Below are 27,138 nucleotides of genomic sequence, written 5' to 3'. Positions count from 1 at the left end.
CAAAACCAAAAGTATCCACAAAGGGTTAAGCTAAAAGACCAAGCAGCTGAGTTCTCTGAAAAAAAAAATAAAATCAAATGGACAGTAAAGCCTATTTCCTCCACACTAATAGAATTACAGAAATTATCATAAGAGCATGTGTCTGGGGACAAAGTGAATGATGCTCTGAGAGATAGGGCTAACAGGATAAACAAGCTCAGTGCCAAGAACTGAACCCAGTCTGGGGCTCTTTCTCCCACTGCTACCTCTTAACACAGCACCAAATGGGTCATTGCTCATCCTTCCCTAGGGGCAGACAGTGAAGCACCTATTGGTGCAGCTCCTGTCTCCCAGGGCTTCCTTCTCATTTGTTCTAAAAACGGGGGTAGAATCCCATATTGTTCTCTCCACACTTCATCCTTTTACACAGATGTGTGCAACAACCACTGCATGAGCCTTGCATCACCTGCTCATTCCAGATGGGGAGGGCAGTGCAAAAGGTGACTTGTAAGTTAATGAGGAAGCTGATGGGCCCCTGGGAAATGCCTCACTTTGCAAATCATGATTTTATGGTTGAACTTCAAACAGGTCCTCCTTCTTTCTAGTGTCCTTTCCCATGAACAATAAGGTCTTGTGAGATCAAGTTGGGATCCTGTGCTCGTATTCCCCTTCTCAGATTTCACCTTTCTAATCTGCAAAATAGGAATATTCCAAAGACAGTTATTCTCAAGGGTTTGGTCAAGTTTGATTTCCATTCAAAGTCCCAGACTCTTGCCAGATCCAGCTGCTATGTTTACCACTCTGGGCTCAGATCCCACCAATTGTACATGCCTTTAATTACTCCTTGGGAATAGCACATCCTTTTTGCATGATCAAGCACTCAGCACATGCTCTTTTGAGATGAGACACAAGCAGGAAAAAAACGTCAACAGCCTAATTGGAGATCAGGTCCCATGATCTCAGTTCACTGCTAAATCAGGCATCCCTAATGTTGATATTCATTTCAGAACAATTCAATTAAAAGATTTGTATTAATTAAACTTCCCCTAGCAGACTGGCATGATCTTCTGATAGATAAGGATCCTGTATAGCAGCTGGCTGGAAAACTCTTCAGTGTTGTCAGATTACCAAGCTCATTTATGCACCATTTTAAGGACTCTCACCCACTGTCTGTGCCAGAAGACTGCACTTTGCCTACAATAACATCTGCTTTTCCTGCACTTTATTTGCCGTTCCCAAAGCCCTGACAGCCTGGGTAGCTTGAAAGGGGGCAGCACAGCAGAGCTAATGGGAGCTCAGTGCGCAGAGCTGTGCTCAGGGTCCTGCCGGCTGCTGCTCGCAGGCATTTCACGCACCGGGGGAGCCCAGCCCTCCCTGCTGCCTGTGCTCCTACAGTGCTGGCAGTGAAGCTCATCCTCAGGAGCCTCTGTCCACAGGCAGGAATTCATAACACCATGCAGAGCCTGAACACTCTCCTTCTAACTGCTGCTGTGTGCTTTCTCTGTCAAGGTGAGTGATCCTTAATCTGTTATTTTTGATGGGAGGGTTGGAAAGGGAAGCAGGAGATGGTTTTGGTGCAAATTATTTTTAAGAAGTGCAGAAGCACTCTCCAACCTAAGGGGCAAAAGTACAGAATTGTGGTACAGCTCTTTCTGTTACATAGCTTGTTGTTCAGTGGTGGTGGTGGGGGGCTTAAGTTTATCCTTGCAAAGTAGCTAAGTAGTCTATATTTAAAATGTCAAACAGAATACATAAAGCCATTTCAACATGTAGGAAAAGGACCTCACACGTAAAGGTGTGGTTTCACATATTGCAGAGAAGACAAGAAAGTGACAACATTAAAGAGCTTTGAGTATGTGCTGCGAACAGCACATCTCTCTGCAGATATGGAAAGCACAAAACAGTTAAATAAAAAAACCCCACATGAATGCACTTCTTTAGAAACAGTGGATGCTAGATTTAATTAGAGTGCTAGTACTGTGTAAACAGGTTGGCAGTTTAGGATTGACTATAATAGTGGTTAAGATCCAGATTTAAAATTATTTACCTAAAAGATTGGGTGGTATTTATTCCAGGAAATCTCAATCTAAGAGATAGAAGATACCAGGAAATAATATGGGCAAGACTGGTAGTTAAAAAGTGTTTAATTTTTAGTTAGCAAGTTGGCTTGAATGATTTCACTAATCTGAAAACAAAATTGTACTCCAAGTGAACAAGGGAAGGCACAAGGGGTTAAAATCAACCAAACAAAACCAAAAGCAAACAAAAGACCTTTCAACTGAATACTTTCACATGACGGGAACCCTTGTCTTAGGGAGAGGTGAGGTCTCACAGATTCAAAAGTAATACCTGCTTTGTGTAGTCTGTCACCTGCAGATTAATTCTGCCTCCCCTCTTTCTCTACTAAAAAACATCTGGCAGAAAATAAACATGTCCTTGCAAATATTCATATTTCATATATATCCATATTTCTGTTTGAAAGGAACTGTAGAATGTGTTCGACAGACTTCAGTTTGTGCCTTTGCCAAATTTGCATAGTGACATTAATGACAAAACACTTTTTCTGGTGTTTCAGTTGGAATTCATGAGCATATGTTGTCCAGAAGAGAGTTTAAGAGGTAGCCCTCTAAAAATAAAAGGCCACTGGCTTCTGATAGTGTCAGGATGGTTATTGCCTAGATAGTTTGATAGTAAAATGGCAGTGTAAAACACAGGCTCTCATACCTCATCCTGAAACAGGTTAAGTACCTTGTTGTATAAGAATTTCAGTTTGCAGTTTTTTGTTGGCCACAGGGTATGATGAACTGCATTTATGAGTGGCAAAAGGACAATAGGCATCTATTATAAATAAAAACTACTTAGAATAATAAGGGAGTAATTAGCATATTTATTTGAGTGTGCTGAAGTCTTTGACTGTAACAGTTAATCAAATTTTAATCCTTTTTTATATATCTTTTAAGAAGCAGGCTGTTATCCTCACTGTAATCACGCAATCGTGACTCAGACTAGAAAGCAAACTTCTCATTTCCTGGGACTCCTCCTACTGCGAGGCATTCTTACCCCTTACCAGAGGCCTGGTCTGTTGGGCTACACTTTCCCTTTCCTCTGCTCCACAGCCCTGTGTCTTTGCCAGGTCTGGGGGACTGGGACTGTGAGGGGAAAGGGCTTTTGCTCCCCCAGTTCTTCAGTCATTCCCCGAAACTGTTTCTGTAACTCATTCGCAGAAGACGCGTGCTAGAAAACCTGTGTCGTGGCATTACCTTTCGCTGCTCTCCCTCTCGCAGCCAAGCGTGTGCCCATGGCACGCTGAGGGGCTGGGGCTCTGCCCAGCGCCCAGGGGTGCTGAGCAGTCAGGGCAGCACCGGGACAGCCCTGCCCCGCACGGGGCTGGCCCGGAGCTCACCCCGTGCCCTCCGCAGGCTGCGACGGCTCCGAGGCCGAGCACCGGCTCTACACGGCCCTCTTCGAGAGCTACAACCAGTTCGTACGCCCCGTCAAGAACGTGTCGGACCCCGTCATCATCCAGTTCGAGGTGTCCATGTCGCAGCTGGTGAAGGTGGTGAGTACCGCCCCGCCGGGCAGCGCGGCAGCGCCGGCTCTTCTCCCGACACACCTCTCTTTTCCAGGACGAAGTCAACCAGATCATGGAAACCAACTTGTGGCTGAAGCACGTAAGTAGCGCTCAGTGACAGCCCAGAAGGCACCAGCTCACTGCCCCTCCGGCGCGGGAGTGTTCCACGCTCCGCCGGGGCGACCCGGGGCCACAAGAGCCGCCAGCCCAGCGAGGCGTCTGCGGGCTCCGGGAGCACCGGGCTTGCGGGGCCAGCGCCAGCTCGGGTCCCTCGGGGGACAGACGGGATGGCGGGAGAGCATCCTTGGGCAGGATCTCTGGACAGGATGGCGGGAGAGCATCCTTGGGCAGGATCTCTGGACGGGATGCCGGGAGAGCATCGTTGGGCAGGATCTCTGGACGGGATGCCGGGAGAGCATCCTTGGGCTTGATCTCTGGACAGGATGGCGGGAGAGCATCCTTGGGCAGGATCCCTGGACGGGATGCCGGGAGAGCATCCTTGGGCAGGATCTCTGGACAGCAGCCCTGGACGGGATGCCGGGAGAGCATCCTTGGGCAGGATCTCCGGGCAGCAGAGCAGACCCAGCTCCCCGCTCCGCGCCCGCGGCGCCGCCCGAGCCCTTCCCCGGGGCGCTGCTGCCCCCCAGCGGCCGCGGCACCGCTCGGCAGGCGGGCACAGAACGGCAGCGGAGCAGCGGGGAGGGCGAGGGAAGGGACGGGACGGGACGGGACGGGACGGGAGGAGAGCAAGGCTGCTACACTTGTTGCAGTCGCTAAATACAAGATTTTTGCTCTGGAGACTTCCAAATCGCTGCCTTGTCAGACATCAACGCAAAGGAAGCACCTCGGCTCCGAGGTCCTGCACAGCGCCATTTGGTGCTGGTTAGCTCCCGTAAAGTGACAACAAACAAAAAATGTGTACTTCATGTTAAAAAGCCTTTTTAAAAATGCAGTTACTCACTGTTGCAGTCAGCTTAGTAACCAACTTAGTTCCCACCTTCAGCTTGATATTAAAGTCCGTTAAAATGGGGTTTAACAAACGCTAGTGACAAAGGCTGTTACCTGAGCCATGACACACTGGAGCTCTGCCTGACCCAAGGTCCCTCAATTGATGCTCACAACTTGTGCCACCAGCCTCCAGGAACTTGTTTTCACTGTCCCATAGATACCTGGTTTTTTGAGATCAAAGTCATTATTACAATCCTACACTCTGAAAAGAGAGTGTCTTATTCCTTCTTTCAGCTTGGCCCAGCTATGGAGTAAGCATTCCTGGGACAGCCACATAAATTTAAGTCATATATGTATATAATGTCTAGATATCTAGCCCCCCCCCCTACAATCTGCATATGAACAAACACATACGTGTTTGTTAAAGAAACATCTAAGCACTGTAGTATCCAAAATAAATCAACCAGGAAGTGACATGACAGTACTTGGTTCAGATCTAGTCCACCGAATTTCAGTTTCTTCACAAACCTAACACAGACTCATTTCTACCATAACTAGATCTGGAATGATTACAAGCTTCGGTGGAATCCAGCAGACTATGGAGGTGCTGAATTCATCCGAGTTCCATCTGGCCAGATCTGGAAGCCAGATATTGTTTTATATAACAAGTAAGGCTCTTGCGTATTTAACTTCTTAATTCAGGGAGAGAGGGGTGATGTTACCAGCTCTAAAAAAATCAGCAGCAAGTTCACAGAATGCACCAAAAAGCTGCTTTTCAATGCACCTGTGTTCTGCATGCCCCCATTGCTGTTCTCACCTTCATGCCAGTTGTGTCAGCATCACTGGGCAGGAGCCAGCTCTCCCCTGGAGCTGCAAGTAAGCAGGCCAAAGTGAACTTTGCTTTTTGCCTTCACAAGCCCCTGCAAGTACAACTTTAACTGAAAGGAATGCAAATTCTAGCTTTTTAGCAATCAAATCCACAATTTGACACCTTTGACAAATAAAAGCCACAGATAAATTTTACTTTAGATGTCAATTTCTGAGACTGTAAAGAGCCAAACCATAACTAAATGGATCTGTAAGAATGCAATTCTCATATAAACGGACTCACTACACAGATCCAAAACTCAGATCTATGGATCAACAGTGATGACACTCCTTTTCTAACTGGGGCCTTAAAGTTTCAAATTACCCTTTAATTTTACTTTTTCATATACTCAACTGGATCATATAAGTTAGCAAAGTGGGACTTAAAATAACCTTTTACCAAATACACTCCTTATGCAAAGATACATCCCAAACCTCATCCCTCCTTCCATAGTTACTACCTGCACTGTCCATGGAAGAGATGGAAATACCAGTAATATTCTTATCACCCCTGAGTTCTGATGTGCTTGATCAATCTAGAATAGAGTAGAATGAAAAAAATCAGTTGGAAGGGGCCTACAAGACTCATCTAGTCAGTCAGACTGCCATTTGCAATCTGTTATTTGCCAATTTGAATAATGATTGCACCAAGCCATGCTATTAATAAGAGAGAATATTGTCTTTCACCTTCTTCCTGGTGAGCTGTTTGTTCCAGTTTAACCATGGTCACCGAGTCAGTCTTGCATGAGCAATTCAGCTCCAAGTAAACAAGTAATGGCTGACTTCTCCAAAACAGATTAAAGAGTTCATGTATATGATCTGAATGTATGAAACTACCTGGGGCAAATAATTCTAATTTTTGCTATTTTTACTTGCTTTACAGTGCAGTTGGGGATTTCCAGGTTGATGACAAGACCAAGGCCCTGTTAAAATACACGGGTGATGTGACCTGGATACCTCCAGCTATATTTAAAAGTTCATGTAAAATAGATGTAACCTACTTCCCATTTGATTACCAGAACTGCACCATGAAGTTTGGTTCCTGGTCTTACGACAAAGCCAAAATTGACTTAGTTCTAATTGGCTCTACAATGAACCTGAAAGATTACTGGGAGAGCGGAGAATGGGCTATAATTAAAGCTCCTGGGTACAAACATGACATCAAATACAACTGTTGCGAAGAGATATATCCAGACATCACATATTCTCTTTACATCAGGCGTTTACCTTTATTTTACACTATCAATATGATTATTCCCTGTCTGCTCATTTCTTTTCTGACTGTATTAGTTTTCTATTTGCCCTCAGACTGTGGCGAGAAGGTGACACTCTGCATATCGGTGCTTCTCTCTTTAACAGTGTTCCTTCTTGTTATCACAGAAACCATACCTTCTACTTCCCTGGTAATTCCCCTTATTGGGGAATACCTCCTTTTCACCATGATATTTGTGACTCTCTCGATTGTCATTACAGTATTTGTACTAAATGTGCACTACAGAACACCCAAGACACACACCATGCCCGTGTGGGTGAGAACCATTTTCTTGAACTTACTTCCCCGGATCATGTTCATGACAAGGCCTGCCAGTGATGAAGAGAATAATCAGAAGCCAAAACCGTTATTCACTTCTGAGTTTTCAAACTTAAATTGCATCAATGGCTCTGAAACCAAATGCTGCAAAGATGGCTTGGCTTGTCAAGATATGGCATGCAGCTGCTGTCAGTATCAGCGCACAAAGTTCTCGGATTTCAGTGGCAATCTCACTAGAAGTTCAAGCTCCGAGTCTGTAGATCCTATGCTTTCATTTTCAGTTCTCTCACCAGAAATGAGAGATGCTATTGAAAGTGTGAAATACATTGCAGAAAATATGAAAATGCAGAATGAAGCAAAAGAGGTAAGTACATATTTTACTGTTACTCAAAGTGCAGATACCTTTTGCCATTAGAGTGTTTTGTAAGAAAAAGATCTCAAACAAACAGAAAAAAAAGATAAAAAAGACCATTATTTTATGCAAGTAAATTACACAGGCTATATTACAAAGACGTGCAATTTTGAACTTACATAATTGAGAAGCAGCTCTGCTGCACAGTGTTCTCTTTATTGACAATACTGACTGAGTGAGGCACATTAAGGGGAACATACCAAAGCACCCATTCCGTGAGAGCTGAAGTTAGGATTTTCCAAGTTAGAATCTTAATAGTGGAATTTGCTGACCCTATGGCATTTAGAAAGTTACATTCTCTCTCCCACAGCTTACTATCACCAACAGAAATGTTAGAGTGAATGTCCCTCGCAGTGATGGTGGTGCTCATCTTGTTGCTGCTGCAGGGCAAAGTGCTGTAGCTAAATGAGGCAACTACTGCAAGACAAGGACCAACATCTTTCATAAAGCTCCATCTTAATACAATAAAGGAGAAAAAAAAAAGGGGTTTTTTTCTACCATGTTCCTCAAACATAATATAAGCAGTAGCCACACCATCACAGTTTTTAAATCCCCAAACTATAGCACTTCATTCTAACTTCATTTTGTTCATACGTAAATCAGAACTCTATTTAGATTTAGTTGGTACAGAAAATAGAGGGTTGCTTTGGGTTCTTAAGTTTCCCTTAACAAACAAGTTCTAAGCTAAAAAGAACAAATTTAAAAACCAACAAATTAATTTATCATTCTTGAAGAAAAACAAAAAATTGAATTGTAATCTCAATAGTAGCTAAAAATGATCACTGAGTTACTATTAATATATAATACTTCATTGTCACTCTTGCTATAAAACGTACTGTAAAAAAAAGAAATTAGAAAAATCAGGTGTTTTCTGAAACTTGGTTCCCTCTTTACATGAAAGGTAAAGAGATTAATTTTACATGATGCATGAAAATTGTCAAATTTCAGTACTATATAACAAAGTACCAAATAATTATATACCAATTAATCTTTGCTTTTTACATACTACCTAAAGGCCAGTAGGAGCAGTCTGTTTCAGTAACATTTTCTGACAAACCTGTTCATCTAAGAATGTAAAGCTTGAATAGAGAAGTTGTCTCCTCAAGTCCAGTGTTTTGGTGAACAACCTTTTGGATTTGAAGCAGCAGCTTTTGGCTTTGCTCCAAATAGAATATTCAAATAAAGCTTCTTCAAGATGAATTCATTTGTCAGTGAAAACAGATGTGTAAGTTGTGTATTCATAAGGATATCTACATACAGAAAAAACTGTGCTTCTTATATGAAATGGTATTATTGCTAATGCAACTTATTCACCTAATAAACATGCCAACTTGCTATTCTTTTTTTTCTTTTCAGATTCAGGATGATTGGAAATACGTTGCCATGGTAATTGATCGTATTTTTCTATGGGTTTTCATCCTGGTATGTATTCTAGGAACAGCAGGATTGTTTTTACAACCTCTGATGGCTGGAGATGAAATGTAAAAATTAAATACATTGTGAAATCAAATAAAACTGCCAGTCAGCTCTGCATGCCTCTCCCAGCACCTCACGTCTCTTCCATGTAGTAGAACAAGGATCCCTCTTGGCTTCAACTTCACTTTATGAAGGCATATTTGTTCAAAATGCAGAGAAAGGAATTATTTGGAACCTTTATGACTGCTAATCTCAAAGTAACACAAACTATGCTTTACAGCTACTTCTTGCAATAGCTGGAGAAGATGGAGGCAGTATGTTAAACTTTATAGGAATGGTTTAAAAAGGGGTTAATAAAGAAATGGAAAATTAGATGAGTATTTGGAAAGTCAAGATGAGTTGAATGCTTTGGGCTATTAAGTTTGTTTGTAGTCTGGTCCCAAGCTTCTTCAGAGCACGCCAGGATCTTCTGGAAGCAGTTCACAGTGAGTTCCATGAATACCCTCACAAGGACAACGGTGGGAAGCACCAGTACCAAATGGCTGGAGTGCAGCCTGACCCACACAGTGGCAAGAAAGGACTGAGGAGGGGCTTAGTGCAAAAGGAGAACAAATAGGTAAATGATAGATGATGGTAATAAAGCAACCATGAAGTAAACTCTATGTATCCCCAGACTGCAATGTATGTGAAGGCTGTCAGGAAAAAAAAGTGCTCAAACCTAATGATGTTTAGAATTGTGTACAAGTAAAACACACAATAAGACAGTCTGCAAGTGATGTAAAGGATCAAAATACTTGGACAGGATAGTTTGGATACAGAGGCATCCTGCTGTAGTGAAGTGTTTTATGCCAAGGTAAGGTAGGTAGACAAAAATAGTCCTGTAAAGTGTGCTAAAATGTGCTAAATGCATTTAGCTAAAATAGCTAAATGCTAAGTGTGTTGTTGCTTAGGCATATATATCTTCTTTTTTTTTTTTAATCAGTAACTGCAGATTATTTAAGAGTGTGAATAAAGAATGTAACAAAACACTGTAATCAGATCATATTTTGTAAAAAATACAAACTGTTCTCTCTGTACCAAACCGAAAACTTCGTGGAAATACAGTGTATCCAGTGATATAACATTTATGAAAATAAAGAGAATCAAACTGTTGAAAATTGTGCCTTTTTTTCATTTATTTTGAGCAAGTGACAGAGATCTATATAAGGTAGTATTACCTACAGTTCAGTACATTCAGCAGTAAGTTACAGAAGTAAAAGTCCATGCTTCTGAGTATATTAGTATTCTTTTGTTTCAGACACACCTGATAAGCGGAAGACCCCAAGGATTCCAGTGTCAGCTGTGTTATCTGAATCTATCATGATCAGACTAGAAGTCACTAAAAGAAATTCATGCATTTGCAAAAACTGTGAGTTACTATCATAGAGAGCGTGACTCCACTGGACAATGTGCTCCCCATCATGATGTAACTGAGCAGCCTGGAGACATCATTGAACAAGAGGAAAAAGATGAAATGGAGAGTAAAAAAATAAGAAGATATATATATATATAATCTACAGTTGTACTCACTTTGCTTTCTCTACAGGTAAGAGTAAATTTCAGTAATTCAAACCTATGGAAGACTTTAAAAAGAAATGCTGTATTTGAAAAGGAAACAAGCTATCGGAAGTATTTCTGCAAGTTGCACACAGAAAAAGTCATTGATGCATTGTTTAACCTCAGCAATGCTGGGAAGTTAAAGCTCTTATATTAACAAATTAAAACAGATAATCTTTGCAAATTCACCTTGCAAGTTATGATGGGAATAGAGGAAACATGGATATCCAGTGTCAGACGTAACTGTGTAACTGAAGAAGAGTAAATCCCTAACTGCTACTATTAAAAAAAGAAAAAAAAAAGGTCTGCCTGATATAATTTCCCTACCTGTGAGCCTTTAAAAGCTACACAAAACCAAGACTGTCCTGCAGATTAAAACATTTTGAAAAAAATATTAAATTATATATAAATTATGACATAAGTAATCACTATTATAATTAGAGCAGGGCTTTTCTAAAGGAGATCTGGGAGGGAGCGTGGGAGAAATACTTATCTGTTGTTCAAATTTATAATCACTATAAAAACTTTAAATTATTGAAGATACCACAGTTTACATTAAAACTTCTCACCTAAACATGTTATTATTCATGCAGTAATTTAAGCAAACAAAAACTTCCTAAGATTTGCTCTCGCCTGCTCTACTCCTGTATTAGGCCTACAGGATGCAATTCTATTATGAACAACACTGAAAAAACTTTAGTGTAGGAAAACACCCAACTATTTTAGAGTCTTTTCCAGAAATGAAACTATTAAGAAAGGAAGAAAGGTGGCATTGGAATCAGTGTAAAGAATGCATTTTAAAGGAACAATTGGAAAATTGCAAGTTTGTTTTCAATGATGTTAGGAAAAAGGAAATATGGAAAACTCCAAGTCCTTGCTGCTTAGACTTACATATGTTTTTTAAAATGAAAGAACTAATCCAAGGTAGCTCTCTTAAGTTCAATTAAACAAATGTGAAAATCATTAATCATCTCCATTTGGTTCCACAGCATTGTAATTTATAACCCACTTCCGTCAGAAAGATGCTCCACAAATTCCTTCTGCCTGTGCTTAAAAATCTTAATTCTGAGAAACATCCAGATACAGGAAATAATGAACATGTCTGTAAACTCACACACTGTATCAAATTCTTCATCAAGAGTAAAGCAATCTGAATGTTGCAGCCCCTTAGAATACTTATGCACCTTGGGAACTCAGTCAACTGCCTTTGCCTTCCTTTCCAAAGCTGATGGAGACATCAATATACATACATGCTTTAGGCATTTCAAGGCTCATTAAATGCTCGGGTTGGTATCACAGAATTATCAAGCTTTAAAATTTAGCAGCAAATTCCACTGAAAATTTATAAAGGCCAAACATGGCCAAATTGCTGTTCTTAATTGTATATTAGATATACAGGAAGTTTAACTTATATTTTTATTATTTTAAATTTCACTCTGGTGAAATTTCAGACTTCTACAACACACTGAAGAGAACTGATGAAAATTCACCTTTGTATACAAAATTGAAATAAACAACTCTACTGTGTAACTGCAAATATGTAATATTCAGTATAACAATTTATATAGTAATTTAATAATTGGACTACAGTGTTCATCATTAAAAAATTGAAATCCTTCTATATCACAGTAGATGTCAGTGGCTGCTTTTTTGATAAATCATACATGCCATGGCTTGAAAAGATTCTTTTAATTCTGACCTGGCTTGGCAGTAACTGAGTAGACTGGCAATAAGCAGACTGACCTCTATGTGTCCTGGGAATGCCATGCTTTAAGATAAACCTAATTTTCTAGTTCTGGTTTTTTTTTTCACTCTACCAGAAACATGCCTACAAAGAACATGCATGGAAACAAAGCTACTGCAAAACTTAGAGCCAGATCAGGAGGACATAGCTCCAAAAATATTTTATGCATTTGTACTGCCTATATGGGTAGGGACTATTATACTTGCCCATTTATGAATAACAGGAATAAATAACACAAGTGATCCAATTATTGAAACCAGAAGAAAAGCCCATAGGAACATTCGATCAAGCACCTGAGCAATGTATTTCCAGTCTTCAACAACCTAAAATACAGAGAGCACATGTGTTGGTCAGTGTGTGCAAGAACAGGTAAAAACACAGTAACAAATCCTGCAACTCTTAATTATTTCAAGGTACACCTTTCCCAACCATATCCCTATGATAACCCTCTGGAACAATATTTTATAATTATACTGTGAGTTAGAACTGAAGCAAGCTTCCCTCTGTGAAGATTGATAGGTTATGTACATTTTGATGCAGAAATCGACCCTGAGAAGCACCCAACATCCTCATCTATAGAGATGAGACTGGCCTGCCATTTTCTAACATGCTGCAGGATACATGGCACATGACATCACAACGTGGAATTCCCAAGGAGGAGTTGGAAGCAAAAGTTGTAAAAAAAGTCTCCAAACAACCAAAACCACCAACCCACAACAAAAAACTAACCAGAAAACCAAAACCAAACCTACCAAGTAGTAAATAAAATAATTTTTTAAAATTGTTAGTAGAGTAGTTGTTGTGTTACAAACAATTGCTGAAAGCTGGGGAGAATACTCACACTAGTTTCAAGACTACTTTCTTTTTTGATAAAATTATTCATATCTATACACAGTTTTGCAAGTATTGCAGATTTAATCGTACAAGCAAATTAAAACTCTGCCAAACAATTGTCTTGGATTTGAACTGGAGCTATCCATGTTTTCCAAGCCTAATGCCTCCTAAGATGTAAGGCTACAATAGCACTAGCTGTCTAGTGTTTATTAACAACTTTTACAATTAAAGCTTGCATTCTCTGGAGCCCAGTAATAATAAAACAGCTGAATCCCCAGTAGCTGTATATTAATTTCCAAGGTTTATAGTAACAACATTACTCTTGAAAAACAAAATACTTACTACTTGTCACTCACAGTCAATGCTTAATTTACAGGAAATTATGTATTTAATAGCAAACTATTCTATTTCTGTTGTTCATACAATGCAGATGTTGCTTTAACAGTACAGCAGATACATTTATTAAAAATCTAGGCCGCATCCCTTGTGACAATGTCAGAATCAAGTCCTGAGAAGGCACATCAGAGGAGGTACGTTACTCCAAGTCTTGTATGGGAGAACACACTGTCAGCAACCAGAGCCTTCTGAAGACAGCAATTCCCATATAGACTGAAAGAACCTCAGGCTTTGCCGTCAGGAACAGACAGTGCACCACAAACTTCTATATTTCTACAAACTTCTACATTAGACTGGAAATAGCATTTGAGTCTCTGATGTACCAATGGTGCTAGCTTAAAGAGCATGTAAAGAAAACAGATTTCTAATGCTCTTACACAAATGTTGTAAGCATTCATTAAGGATAATTCAGAGTGCAAATACACTCTGACACTGAAAAAAAGCCTCTGACATCTTTTAATAAAACTTAGGGCAAATAATAGTAAGGGTAGAAGAGAACACTTAGGAAGTCATTGAGTCCATGTTTCATCTGAGCACAAAATGGCCAACATATGGCTACAGCCTGTATTTAAACTAATACAATTTAGAGCACTCAAACTGTTTTTATTTGAAATTGAAAGCTGCAAGATAAGTATTGGCAGTATATATTTGAAAAATATAAGGCAAATGCATTTTTCAAGACAGCCTTTGAGTACAACATTAAAGTGAAAAAGAGCTCCTTCTCTTGTCATCTCAGCAGTGCTGTAGGGAACAGTTACAGTACATGTTCTTCTCACAGACGAGTGTCTCACAATGTGTAACTAATGACAAGAACTATCAGAAAACAGCAAAAGACATCTGAAGTCCCCAAGTACTGTACTGTATCAGCCAAATAGTCTCAGGATTGCACCATATTTGCACTTTTTTCCCAGTGGAAACAACTACACAGCTTCAGCAAAGTACAAAAGCTGGGAATCTGTAGCACATCTTTAATATGCAACTGCACATTAAAGGCCTTGGTTTTCTAATTTGCATTTGTACAAAATCAGCACAGCAGGACTGACACACCCACCTCGCGAACTTCATTCTCCTTCATCACATGTCTCGTAATGTAGCGGATGGAATCCAGAACTGCTTCCAAGGTGTTCCTGGATGATTCTGATCCATTCAGATTTGCTGTTTCCTCCTTCTGAGCAAAGTACCTATCGACATGGCTTCTCATACAGAGCAGCTTGGGCAGCTTGTGCAGAAATATCTTGCGAACCCAGGGTGCCATGGCGTTGTGTGTGGACGAGGAGCGGTGGTGGATGTTGATAGCAAAGACAGTGATCACAATGGACAAGGTCACAAATATCATAGTAAACACCAAGTACTCTCCTATGAGTGGGATAACTTTAGAAGATGATGGAATAATTTCTTCAATAACAAGAAGAAAAACAGTCAAAGATACCAGTACTGAAGTGCAGAGTGAAATTTTTTCACCTTCATTTGAAGGAAGATAGAAGACCAGGACAGTTAGAAATGAAAGCCCAATACAAGGAATAATGAGAAACAAAGTGTAAAAAAGTGGCAAACGCCTAATTATAAATGAATATGTAACAAAAGGATACCAGCAGCATCCATCAGTCCTGTTTCCTTTGCTCCCTGTTGCAGTCACTATTTCCCATTCTCCATTATCAAAAAAGTCTCTTTTGTCTACATCATAATCTTCAAGAATTAGATCAACCTGTGAGCCATCATAAGTCCAGGAACCAAATTTCATTGAACAATTTTGAAGGTCAAAGGGGAAGAATGTCACATCAATAGTACAAGAACTTTTGTAGTTTGCTGGTGGAGTCCAAGCAATGGTGCCATCATATTTTACCACAGTTTTTGTAGATGTTCCCTCAAAACGTCCATCTGCACTGAGAGAAGAGAGATAAATGCAGGCAATTACAATGGGGGTAGGGATGTATTTAAAGAAGAAATGATACTTCATTATTGTCATTTCAGCTGTCTATCCCTTGATAGCCAAAATTTTGTATTGTCTTCATAGTCAACTTTTTCCCCTCAAATCTGAAGCTAACATAGGTAAACTGCTTTGGAAAGCTGAAGAATATTTTCAAGTCCTGAAAAGATCTGTGCAACTTTCTATGGTCCCAATGACTTATGAAACGATTGTAAAATCCTGATTTTTAACAGCATGACCCAGCTCTGGTGTTTCTATTAGTAAGAGAGAATGAGTACTTTTAAATTTAGCCAAATCATAATTATCGAAGAAAAAGAGTCACAAAACAGGTAAAATTATACTTGTGCCCAAACTTGAATTTACAATCACTGCAACAGCCTTTTATCCTGAATCGACAAGTCAGGAATGTAAAATCACTGTATGTGCACCTAAATTGTGCATAAAGGTTAATTCAAAAGTTCTTGTTTCTGAGATCTTTTAATTAAAAAAAAAAAATCAAAACCAAACCAACCCCCCCTTACAGTTAAATGTACAAATGTACCTGACTTTAATTCCATGCTGAATATGACCTACAACAGCATAAATTACTTGCTTCCCTCCCATCACACTATTTATAGACAGCACTGTGCAGGACATTTTTCTCCAATAAAGAAAGAAGTTCACACAACAAAATGGAAATAACCTTTTCAAAGGGACTAGAAATTCCATTCAGAAGTAAAGCAAAACATTTGAGTACTTAACATGGCAACAAAGTCTATTTGCATTCAGAGGCAAGTTCTTGCATAGGCTCTTAGCCCACTAAATGTACACATTATCTATCCAATGAGCCTCCTAGAAGCAGTTTGGTCAGCAAAGTTATGAAGTAAATGCATTTTGTATGAAAATAGTCAAACCTTACTTGTCATACAGCACAATATCTGGAATCCAAATAGAATCTGATGGAACACGGATAGATGTTATTCCAGCATAGTCTTCAGGATTCCACCTTAATTTTACATCTATCCATTCCTGTGGAGATGTGAGATGCAAAAATCATTATTATTGGGAAGTGGATTTCAGCAGGGTTACACCAGATGAAAATAGATAACAGGGCAATTAACAACAATCAAACGGAACTAACATTTGCATAAAACAATGAAGTTGCTGAGCAGGCATGTAGTTACCTCATTCACTATTTGTTTTCTGTTATTAGAGCTGCTTGACAATGTTTCTGTGCAGAACTTAAGAGATGACGTTCCTTTTTCAGAGCATGTATTTGTAAGTAAGAGCTATTATAATGTAATTTAATTGTATAAATTAAATTTGAAAAAAGCTTGTTCTGGATGAATACCAATGACTGGAAGCTAATCAGAAGCAATTTAAACATTTTCATTATAAAAAAAATCCCATCATGTTCCAATTCTTAAAACTGGTTCAACTTCAAGAAGATCCGCAGAAACTATTAAAGAGGGCACAAAGAATCATCAGTCCACATGGCCATCTCATATCTGCTGACTAATCTCAAAGTTTTCCTAAAAATAAAAACTTGGCCTACAAATACAGTTACTGAAAAGAAGGAAATGGGAAGCAAAAGGAAAAAAAAATCAAATAAACAAACAGAAATGGAATTATTTTTGTTTGGGCTAATTCCTAAGCTAGTAAGCATACCCAGCATCTGCAAAGATTCTTCTCAGTGAAATTAAGAATGACTTGTGAGAAGCATTACCCAAGTAAATAGTGGCAATTAAGTTTAGCACTGGACTCTGGCAATTACAAAGCTTAAGGCTTTTTCCTGCCCAAACCCAAATATTCTTAAGAGAAAAAAGTATTTCCTTCTAGCAAGCATAGTTAACTTTGAAAGTGGAATTCTACAGTAATATATATCAAATAATTTCAAATATCCCACAGGAAAAAGACCTTAAAAATATTATACAGAAGAATACACCAACCATACTTTTCTTAATAAAGCTTTCAAATGAAAAATTTCATACTGAGGCAGCAATTTATGGTTGGATATATACACCTTGGTATATTAAATGGCCATATAATGCCATATCATATTACTTTGAATTTGGTGAATTTTTATTTACCTTGTTATGGTTTTCTTAAGAGGTTTGTCACAGTTAATCCTTTAAAGCATTTCCAAAGACAGTCTATAAAGATACTATGTGAAATAAAATTTCATGCAAGAGCTAAGTTTTTTGAATATACAATTAACTAGAAAAGTTTCTCCTAAATTTTGATTTGCAGTTATGAAGCTTCAGAAATTTTCATCAATATTTTACACATACCTGTTTCAACCACACATTTGTTGTCATCAATTGATTTTTCTCATCCTGTAAAATAAAGCATATATCACAAAAAATAATCTATCCATAGGAAATAGCTGCTTTAGTTCACAGAGGCCTGTAACTTAAAATACTGAAAGCATTCTAATCACTATGTATGTTTATATGAGAACATTATATATTCATCTACAGGGCATTTTTATTACACAGATAATAATTGAAGATGCTTAATTTATTGTGTTTAACAGGCACAATTATTTCACATGAAATTATACTCCTTTTAAAGTTAGTGGAAAAAAATACAACTTATTTACTATACATACCACATCTACTAGCTGAGAGATTGCAAGGCCAAACTTGATTTTTATTGTGTCATTCAAGCGTTCCACTGGACGAACCCATCTTTGATAGTCTTCAAACAAATGCTTAAACAAACGATCTTCACTTTTAGCAATAAAAGAAGGTTCAGATACAGCTATATAAAAAAAAAAATCAACACTGATTCAAATGAGCAGTGTACATCTGCATTCTTGTGTCCAAACAGTTACAGCTTTTTTTTTTGCAGAGTTCAATTTCTCATCTCATCCCCTTCTCTCTAGAAGCAAGCCCAAGGTCATGGAAGTAGAATTTTATGAAGTTAACTGGTTTTATTAGCATCCTCGCACCATTATCACGCTTCTAAAACTGATGACTCAAGAACATTAAGATAATCTCAGCAGGCAAAAAGCTCTTATATCATTTACCCAATGCCAAGCACCTGTGGAACTCCTCTAAAACAGAAAGCTGACCTATGGGGGACTGAAGTTCTGTCAACCTGCATCCACATCACACACCAGTAGTATATTGCATAACTTGCAACCCAGTTTGAAACTTCAGTCTCTTAACGTATTTATGTATTTTTAACATTTAATGTATTTCTTCGCATGTTTGGGCACATTTACCATGTATAAATTTTGCTGCACTTGTAGAGCACTTTCCCTCACACTGTTTTGTATCTTAGATGCATATGCCAAACTATTTACCAGTTGACTCTCTACCCATTCCAATGTTACACTGACTGGAATGCACCTTTCTAGCTCTTTTTCATAGGTCTCAAGGGGCAATTTTGGGGAAGATGGAGAGACGGGAGGAAAAAAGGGAAGAGCTGAGTCTAGCTAAATAACTTGAGTAAGAACAGCTTTCAAAGGTGGTGTGGAAGACCTGAAGATGGCTGCTGCCTCGAGAAGCACGAACTATGCACATCACCCTGCATGGAAGGGTCTCCAATCCCCAGACAAAGGTAGAATGACCACCAGAAAACACTGACATGTTCTACATAAAGATTTTTACTACTTATCAATAAAATTTTAAAGGGAATTACTGCCAAAAAAAGACCTAACAACTATTATCGTCAGTTTAAGGGACAGCATAAAGAAAAGAAAGGAGCTCACCACCATCTCTTTTAAATGCAGACTTAAAATATTATGCTATTACATAAATCTATGGCACAACCTCTCTAGAAATCATGTGCTCACTAACAGTATCCATCTAAAAAAAGATCTATCAGAAGCAGAAAATCACCAGAGAATGACATAAACAGATTAAAACCAGAGACAGTCATCCATACAAGGAGAGATTTAAAAGATTAACATTACTTTGTTTGGAGAGGAGGTGAATTTAGTCAACATAACAGAAGTAGCTCAACTAGGAATGATACAAGCAGCAAAAACATTGGTGGTATCTAATCTTTATCATAAAATAAGCTAAAGGAAACAAAGTACCAATTAAAGGTAGCATAAATAATGTCTACTTGAAGTTCATTACCATCAACATTCAGTAAATCAGCAAATCAGTATTCATAGATACTGAAGAGGACTAGGATTTCAGAATTGCCTGGGATGACTACACTGTATGTTGGGTAGTGTCACACCTGCACAGAGCATCAGTTCTCATTCCCACAAAACTTGCTGAAGCTGCCTCAAAGCTGACAACATTTCCATGACCAACACTTCCATGACTTGGTGTTTGTGGCAGAGGCTTGGCTGACACCACTTAAGCCATTAATTTGAAGTGACCTAAGCCAGTCCCACATGACTGCAGCCACTGCAGCCTGGACTAACTATGATGGGCAGTCCAAGTTTTAAGCTGCCTTGCACTCATTGAAGTGTGACTGCTGTGCTGCAAAAGGCTCCTTGTACAGGTCCTCTGGTCAAAACAGCCAAAGCACTGCAGAGCTCAGCAAGGCAGTTCCCTACCTTTGGCACTGCGGGTGTGGGGCAGTCCAGCAGAAATATTATTGTTTTACACACTAACCAGATTTCTCTGAAATGTCATAGTAGCAGCAAAAGCAGAATGTAGCATAAGAAACAGGATCAGCACAGTGGGAGCAGCAGGACCCCTTTTTCCTACAAGTCTTACCCTACACTAACATGCTGCTGAATGGCTCTTGCTGTGGGCCAAATCAACATTTGGGTTTTAAGAAAAGTCACCCTTCTGTTTCAAAATACAAACCTTTCTGACTTGTGGGATGTGCAAAGAACTGATGGGCAACTTACACCATACTGCTGAGATAGCTCAGGTGGATACAGACAAACTCACAGGACATAAGAATTGCTGCCAAAAAGGATCCAGCAACAGAATGCTGCACATATACAAGTTATCCTGTAAATATACAAATGCCAAAAATATAACTGGTTCAGTATATCCTCATTAGCCAAGGATTTATTCTCATTTGTAACTATAGACAGATTTGCCAAGCCCTACATTTTACAGAGATCCAAAAGAATGCTTCCTGAAGACACAACCTAATTTCTCTATTTCTATATCCCTATTTCCTGAATTATGAATGGTTTTGTGTATATTTCAGCCTAATATTTAATAAATACTTCATTTCTATATTAGCATTAATTACATTTCCCTCCTCCAGTTACAACTCTCAACTGAATTTAAGACTGACAATGCAGCTGGATATTATCTCTCAATTAATTGACCTTGAAGCAATGCAGAGGCAAAGTTGCACTTTCACCATTTCTGTGTTCCTGTAAGACGACCTCCTGTGCAACAATACAGCATCCTCAGGGTACGTGTTGTTTCCAGATGAAGCTTCTCTTAAAACACAGCATCTCCTCTGCTATGCTAAAAGGGGACATGTTTCTTTACTGCTTTTATATACTTAGATTATTATTCAAACATTTTATACTCAGACCTATAGTATATTCACTGATCTATTACAATGACCATTATTTACTAACCATATAATTTAATTACTTCTTTCTTTCTTTTTCTGATCACAGATGTATCCACACATTTCAATATTTCTAGTTTGTTCTCTTTATTAATACACTGGGTCAAACTGGTCTAGAAAAGACATCTCATCTCCATGAGGAGGCTGGAAATGGTAAGAGTATATTAAGACTTGGCAAAAACAAAAAAAAAGTAATCACCCCTACCTACGGCCATTCAAATAATCTGTTACAGACTGCATATGTTTTATATCTCTTTTCCATGTATCTATGATGTTAAGATTACAACAAGGGGCTGTAATTCTTAGCTACACCTTGTAGTATTAACATCAATTAAAAAAATTATGAAGAGCTGGTGACAAGTGGAAAAAATGTAAAGAGAGAAAAACAGGTAAAACAGTTTAAATGGCTTAAGGCAGCATAGTCTCTATGCTGGCTGGAGAAAAACAGAAAGAGGTTAAAACCTATGACTAGCAAGATTAACAAACCAACAACTCAGAGTACAATCTCATACTAAATCAGATGGCAAGAGATTATAGCAACACTCACCCCTGCCTCCAGCTCAGAGTACTAAAGAATATCTGTAGCCTTTCAAGGGCAGTTCTAAGCTGCCTTGTATTTGTGTGTCTTCATTTTTATTGAGGCCAGGGAACCTCTGCAGTTTACATCAAAGGTAGCTCGCTGTACTGTTCAGAGGTAACTCCCAATGACAACATTTTCTTTATTATCTGCACCTTAAACTCTTCTCACTGCCCCTCAGTGTAAGTCCATATTTAGCAACAAAAAAAAAACCACAAAAAAACCACACCTAAATCTCATATGAGGTTGGATGGCCTAAATTTTAATTCTGCACAAAGGAGACAAATGTTTATGCACAAAGCAGAGTAATTATTCAATTTTTTTTAAACTCTGAAGTAGCTGGAGAATGCTTTTGACAAAGGCTAAGTAAAAATTCTAATGAAACACTTGACCTTGAAAACATTGTATTTAAAAATTCAATTCATTCCTCCATAAGTATTTAACATAATTTTTTATTAAAGTACCTTGGAAGAACTATTTAGAAAATTGGGTGAAATATTACATGGGCCTCAGATACAGGAATAGCATGATGAAACATGTACATGTCTATTTATCTTGATAACATTCTCAAGTCAAAATTTCACATGGGCTGCTAATGGCTGACATTTTAAATGCTGTAGATAAGAAACAAAAGATGGGTTTTACAAAAGAACAATACTTTTGTAATTTACTGTGCCATTATGGGATTCAATTTCCAAGCATCTTAATATGATTTAGCAACATTATTCCTTTCATAAGAATTACCAGTGAAATACTTAAAGAGTCTAAGAGTCAGATTGGCAGTGCAGGTGTAACACTGATCCTTATACATTAAACAGTGCAGTTCAAAGCATTTTCTAATTTAAACAGTGTAACTCAAAGCATTTTCTAATTGACAGAATTGAGCGTTAATGATTTCAGGTTTTCTTTGCATCACCACTGGGTGCAAAAGGAGGCCCATGGGGAAAGGGTCACTTTCTAGAAGTGTAATATTAACATGTATATTCAGAAGTAATATATTATTTATAATCACATACCATTACAGAAAAAAACAAAACAAAACAAAAAAAACCAACAAAAAAACAACAAACAAACAAAAAAAAAACCAAAAAAAACCAAACAGAAAAAAAACCACCACCAAAATAAACCAAACAAGCAAACAAAAAAACCCACAAACCTACTTCTAAGGACAAACATTGCAAAATATCCATACTTTGCAGTTAACATTACATTCTTTAACTCTGGGTATATTATAACACAAACTATTATCCACAAATCTAACTGCTACATACAACTAATAATTTGCTTAGAAATCTGGAAGGTGAAGAAATATATACAGTATGCCTGCCTTACGTACTCTAGGATATTTATTGAGATGATCTCCCATCATTATTTCATTAGGTAGAAAAGACAAGTAATGTATTAAATTGAAGTTTTATTTTATACTGATTCCTCTGACCCTTTGAAAAGAATCATGAGTCATACTTCCTGCACGGTCTTTAATTTTTGGCCTACTTTTCCTTCTATGCATTAGCAATTGCCCAGAATCCAATCACAGTCAAGCGTTTAATTAACAGCAACCATTTAGAAAGATCACAATCATCTTAACTAGGATGTCTGTAAGTCAAAGCAGCAATACTAACTTTGTTCTATTTACTGAATAGAAGTCAGAAAAGCCAACTATTACATTCTGAACTTCCCAGAACTATCTTTTCCTCCCCTGTTTAAAAAATAAAGGCAAACCCTACCACCACACCTACAAGCATGGAAAAGGTGGCTTTAAAGTTACTGAGAAGATTTGTGCTTTCTCTCTAAACTAGAACATCAACATCCAGCCAACTGGGAGCAAAATAAAACAACATATATTGGACATGAAACTGTGAGGAATTTTGAACTGCAATACTGCTTAGTACTTGTACTTGTGAGAAATGAAACACTGGAGATGGGAGCTCTTTTTCAGAGTGGCAATTGCTAGTTAATGTTGATAGGATCTTAATTTGAAGTGTTAGTCTGCTGTTGAATGTTGAATGTTAAGAGTTCTGAGATTTGCCTTTGGTTGCCACTGTTAAGTGTTACTATCTTACCCTGTGTTTGTATTCCTTTCCGTGGGGAACCACTTCCCCTGCTCCCAGAGGGCCTTGCACCCAGACTGAATTTAATGAGGGGCTGTTGGTATGGTATGGGCTCTCTCAAAAACAAGAAACCAGCACATCAACTATGGTTTTAAACTGGCTGCACCACTGGGAATCACCCACAATTTACCAGAGCCAGATTCCGGCCTGTCACCGTGGCTTGAGGAGTACTCAGTCTGGATGACACCCCTAGACAACAAACCAACATTGCCTGCCTGAGGCCTCGCGTGGTCCTCCTGTGGGAGCAGTGGTGGTGTGCGTGACCCCTCGGGTTCCCCACCAAGAGCTGTTCTTAATAAAGGCCTTTTTAAAGGATCTGGTCTCCTGACCCTGTTTATTACAGCTTGGATCCCCGCCGGGGAATCGAACCCGGGTCTCCCGCGTGGCAGGCGGGGGATACTAACCACGCAGGGGTACGAGAGCTGCTCACAGAAAGCACTGAAGGTGCTTCTCACATTCAACTCAAATTTAAAATGTTAAAGGTACAACTTGATAGTTGTGAAGGAGAATGAAACTACCCCCTAACAGCATAGCAACAAGGTATAATTATGGCACATATTTCTGAATACATGTACAAGTTTGGTTAGTAACCATAATAGCCTAGCATGTAGTTTGTAAATAACCAAGAAATAGATGTGAACTGACAGTCAGTCTGTAGATTAAGAGCTAATTGGACCACCAACTATTCCTTTCCGAACACCCGTGCTAAGTCCACAGCACGTGCCAAACAGCTTCCTGTCCTCCCTGGCGGCACTGCCAGCAGCAGAGTCCCCTGCAGCGGTAACCGCAGGGCTGTGCCTGCCGCAGCACTGCCCGCCGAGCTCACCCAGCTCCCACACACACACACAGGGAGCCCCCGCCCTGCCCCACTGCCGGCCACGGGAAACGGCCGCCTCATGCCAGCCTGCCCTGGGGAAAATCCTGTCACGCTGAAGGCTGGAGGACCTTCCTGTAACAGATCCAGGATTTTGTCATCTCTTTTTGTACTACATTTAATCATTCCATCATTTTCACCGATTGCTGACCTGTCAGTAAAGACTGAAGATGGACTGTGAAGCATCGAGGAATGCTGAAAGCAAGGAGCAAAAAAGGTGTATAGAAGTGCAGACAGCACAAGGAGCACAAGGAAGAACAAGTATGTAGAATCTGATAAGTAGAACCATTTATAAATTTAGAGGCCACGTGTCATGGAATTAAACACAAATCCAAAATGTACGTAAAAAAGACCTTATGGAAATAAGAAACAGGCCAGGGCTTCTCACAAGCTGCCAGTGCAGCCCTGGGTGCTGCAGATGTTGGGCACCATCCTTGCCTTCTTGCCTTCTGTTTTGCCCATTCAGCTCCATTCCAGTCTTGGATACACTGAAACACAGAATCCTACAGCTCACAGAAATCAGCTATATTGCTCAAAACCAGATAAGGAGATTTCAAAATCTATAATATCACACAAACCCTGGGTTTTACCATTCTAAAACATGGGAAACTATGCAAGTACTTCCTTCCTGTAGAAGGCAGTTCCTTCTACAAATCAACACAGGTATTTCTCCACAAATCAATGCTCACATTTATCCCCTTAAGAACCTCTAAAGAAAGCACAAAGTATTTTAAGAGAAAAATCACAAGAAACACATACAAGCAGGAAGGTTTGCAACTCCCTGTTGGGTAGGGAGAAGGATTTGATCTGTTCTACCGAGTGGAAAACACTTGGGTGCATGAAGTGCCAGGGAAACACCATCACAGGTCTGCAGCACAGCACAGCAGGGCCAGGCTAGAGGTTGGTGTTAACCTCAACTCCATCTGGGCATTCGAGTTAGGTGAAAATTCAGAGCAAGAACAAAACCTACTTTAACTGTATTTTAAATCAGCAAGTATGTTCTGCTGACAATTCAGAGGTAGCCAAGATAAAACATTGGTTCACTATTAAGTGAAGGAAACCAAATGAATTTACAAGCACTCTTATAGCAAATTTCATTTTATTTTAGAAAAAACAAGTTATGAAAAGAAACTTTAGCCTCACTGTATACAATCAGTTCTCAGTGAAGTCAAAACTGCTGGCTTGTGCCACAAGGCAAAACCTGGCTTACCCTGACTTCAGGTAATTCCCTGCAGTCATATAAATAATATAATGTAATATATACATTATGTATATATTACATTATTACATAATGTAATGCACATATAATGTAATATAATGATTTTGTATCTTCTGTCATGAAGAACAGGAAAAACACTACTTTTCCAAAAGTAGTCTTTTAAACCACATTCAGCAATAACAGACTGAGTATTTGTAGGCTAAATTAAAACCTGGATGTTGATACAATCAACACCCTTCCGTTAACATTTCCATAAACGTTTCCATCGATTCCATAAACGATATTTACAACCACTTTTTCAATTTTCAGTTAATATAAAAAAACGCTCAAATTTATCTTTCAATAATTTTCTGCCTGCCTTTGTTGTAGTTGTGGTTTCAAGACAGTCTGCAAAACTCTTGGGAATATACTTACAAATTATGTAAGTGCAACATTTTGAAACAACTGTTTCTAAATAAATCTGTGGAAGAGAGGTGATTTTGCTCCTTTAATCTTTGTGTAATTCTATAAACATTCTAGCTTCACATGCTATTTTACATCCTTCAACTCGGAAAGTTAAATCCTGATTGAATTATGACACTGCCTCTTCTGAAGTCAAAGAAATGATGCACGACCAAACTAAAGAGAGTTATGTTATAAATTCTTAAGAGGCTTGCTTTCATGTGCAGTCACATCCATATGCGAAATTACAGTTATTAAAATATATTCTGCAAGTTTACCTCTGTACCAGATGCAGAGCATGCACCACAAACCCAAATGCACCTCCTCTCAAAAAGTGAGCAGATTAAAAACTGAAAGCTATGGCAGCTGAGATCTTTAAAGCGTTATATATAGACACATTTAGAAAATGTATGTAATGTAATGAAATGCGAGGCATTCAAGACTGATAATGCACCTGAAAAGCTGCAGTTTTGCAGACTTTTCCCCCCTCTTCTGCGAGGGGGCAGCCCTGGCGATCCCGCTGGACAGCAGGTCCCGCTCGTTCTGCTGAAGCCAGCGCAGCCCCGCGATCCTCCCTCAGCAGCCGCCACCGCACCCGGCACCAGCCTTACCTGAACCTCGTCCGGGAAAAAGTTGATGGCGCGGAAAACAAAGCTGGCGCGCAGAGACCCCATCTCCGACAGCTTCCCCCTCTCGCAAAATCCGGCCTCATTCCCCTCACGAACCGCTCCCAGCCGGGCACGGCCGGGCAGGGCAGCGGCGCCCGCGGACCCCCGGCCCACGGCACCGCCCGCTCACCCCCGGCGGCCCCGCACAGCGCCAGGTGGGCTCGGAACCCCCGGCCGGCCGAGCCCTCCCCTCCGACACCCTCCTGGCTCCTCACCGGAGCGCCTTTCACCCTTCGCTCTTCTTCCCAGGAGCCCCGCCGTCCCTTCCCCCCGGGGCCGCCCCCAGACGCCTTACCCGCGTGTGCGGCTCCGGGCCGGCCGAGCAGGGGCGCGCAGAGCCAGGTGAGGAGGAGCACGGACGGACGGCGGCCGCAGCACAGCCGCGCTCCGCGGCCGGCCATGGCTAGGGCACGGCCCCGCTGCCTCCGAGCCCCGCGGCGGGAGCCGGGAGCCGCCGGGACCGGGCGGTGCTGGCCCCGCCCTGCGGGGCCGTGAGGAGGCGCGAGGGGCGGGAGCCGCGGAGCGCGCGGGCCCGGC

The 27,138-nt window shown here is 39.9% G+C and overlaps 2 protein-coding genes across 12 annotated transcripts; one reads left to right on the top strand and one right to left on the bottom strand.

Moving 5' to 3' along the window:
- Positions 1–533: 533 nt before the first annotated feature.
- On the bottom strand, positions 534–27,104 carry LOC135280969 (neuronal acetylcholine receptor subunit alpha-5). 11 transcript variants are annotated; one of them, XR_010347771.1, is made up of 9 exons: positions 26,897–27,103; positions 17,812–17,963; positions 17,492–17,536; positions 16,120–16,229; positions 15,138–15,177; positions 5,827–5,901; positions 5,316–5,368; positions 4,613–4,719; positions 558–671 (listed from the first exon to the last, which is right to left on the bottom strand). XR_010347771.1 is itself a non-coding variant. In XM_064389426.1 (8 exons), the coding sequence occupies exons 1-7, from the start codon at positions 27,000–27,002 to the stop codon at positions 5,318–5,320; spliced, it is 579 nt and encodes a 192-aa protein (XP_064245496.1). In that variant the 5' UTR covers positions 27,003–27,103; the 3' UTR covers positions 534–671; positions 5,316–5,317. The 11 variants fall into 11 exon arrangements, 7 of the variants coding, with proteins under 7 accessions (XP_064245496.1, XP_064245497.1, XP_064245494.1 ...); XR_010347772.1 differs by lacking the exon at positions 558–671 and adding an exon at positions 3,658–4,075; XM_064389426.1 differs by lacking the exon at positions 4,613–4,719 and having other exon boundaries at positions 534–671.
- CHRNA3 (cholinergic receptor nicotinic alpha 3 subunit) lies at positions 656–9,582 on the top strand. Its single transcript, XM_064389420.1, has 6 exons — positions 656–1,488; positions 3,399–3,538; positions 3,606–3,650; positions 5,057–5,166; positions 6,249–7,260; positions 8,665–9,582. The coding sequence occupies exons 1-6, from the start codon at positions 1,434–1,436 to the stop codon at positions 8,791–8,793; spliced, it is 1,491 nt and encodes a 496-aa protein (XP_064245490.1). The 5' UTR covers positions 656–1,433; the 3' UTR covers positions 8,794–9,582.
- Positions 27,105–27,138: the final 34 nt, after the last annotated feature.

Source organism: Passer domesticus, chromosome 14 (genome assembly GCF_036417665.1).
Source record: "Passer domesticus isolate bPasDom1 chromosome 14, bPasDom1.hap1, whole genome shotgun sequence".
Lineage (NCBI taxonomy): Eukaryota > Metazoa > Chordata > Aves > Passeriformes > Passeridae > Passer > Passer domesticus.
The sequence above is the reverse complement of the archived record's forward strand: the minus strand, read 5'-3'. Positions and strand labels throughout refer to the sequence as shown.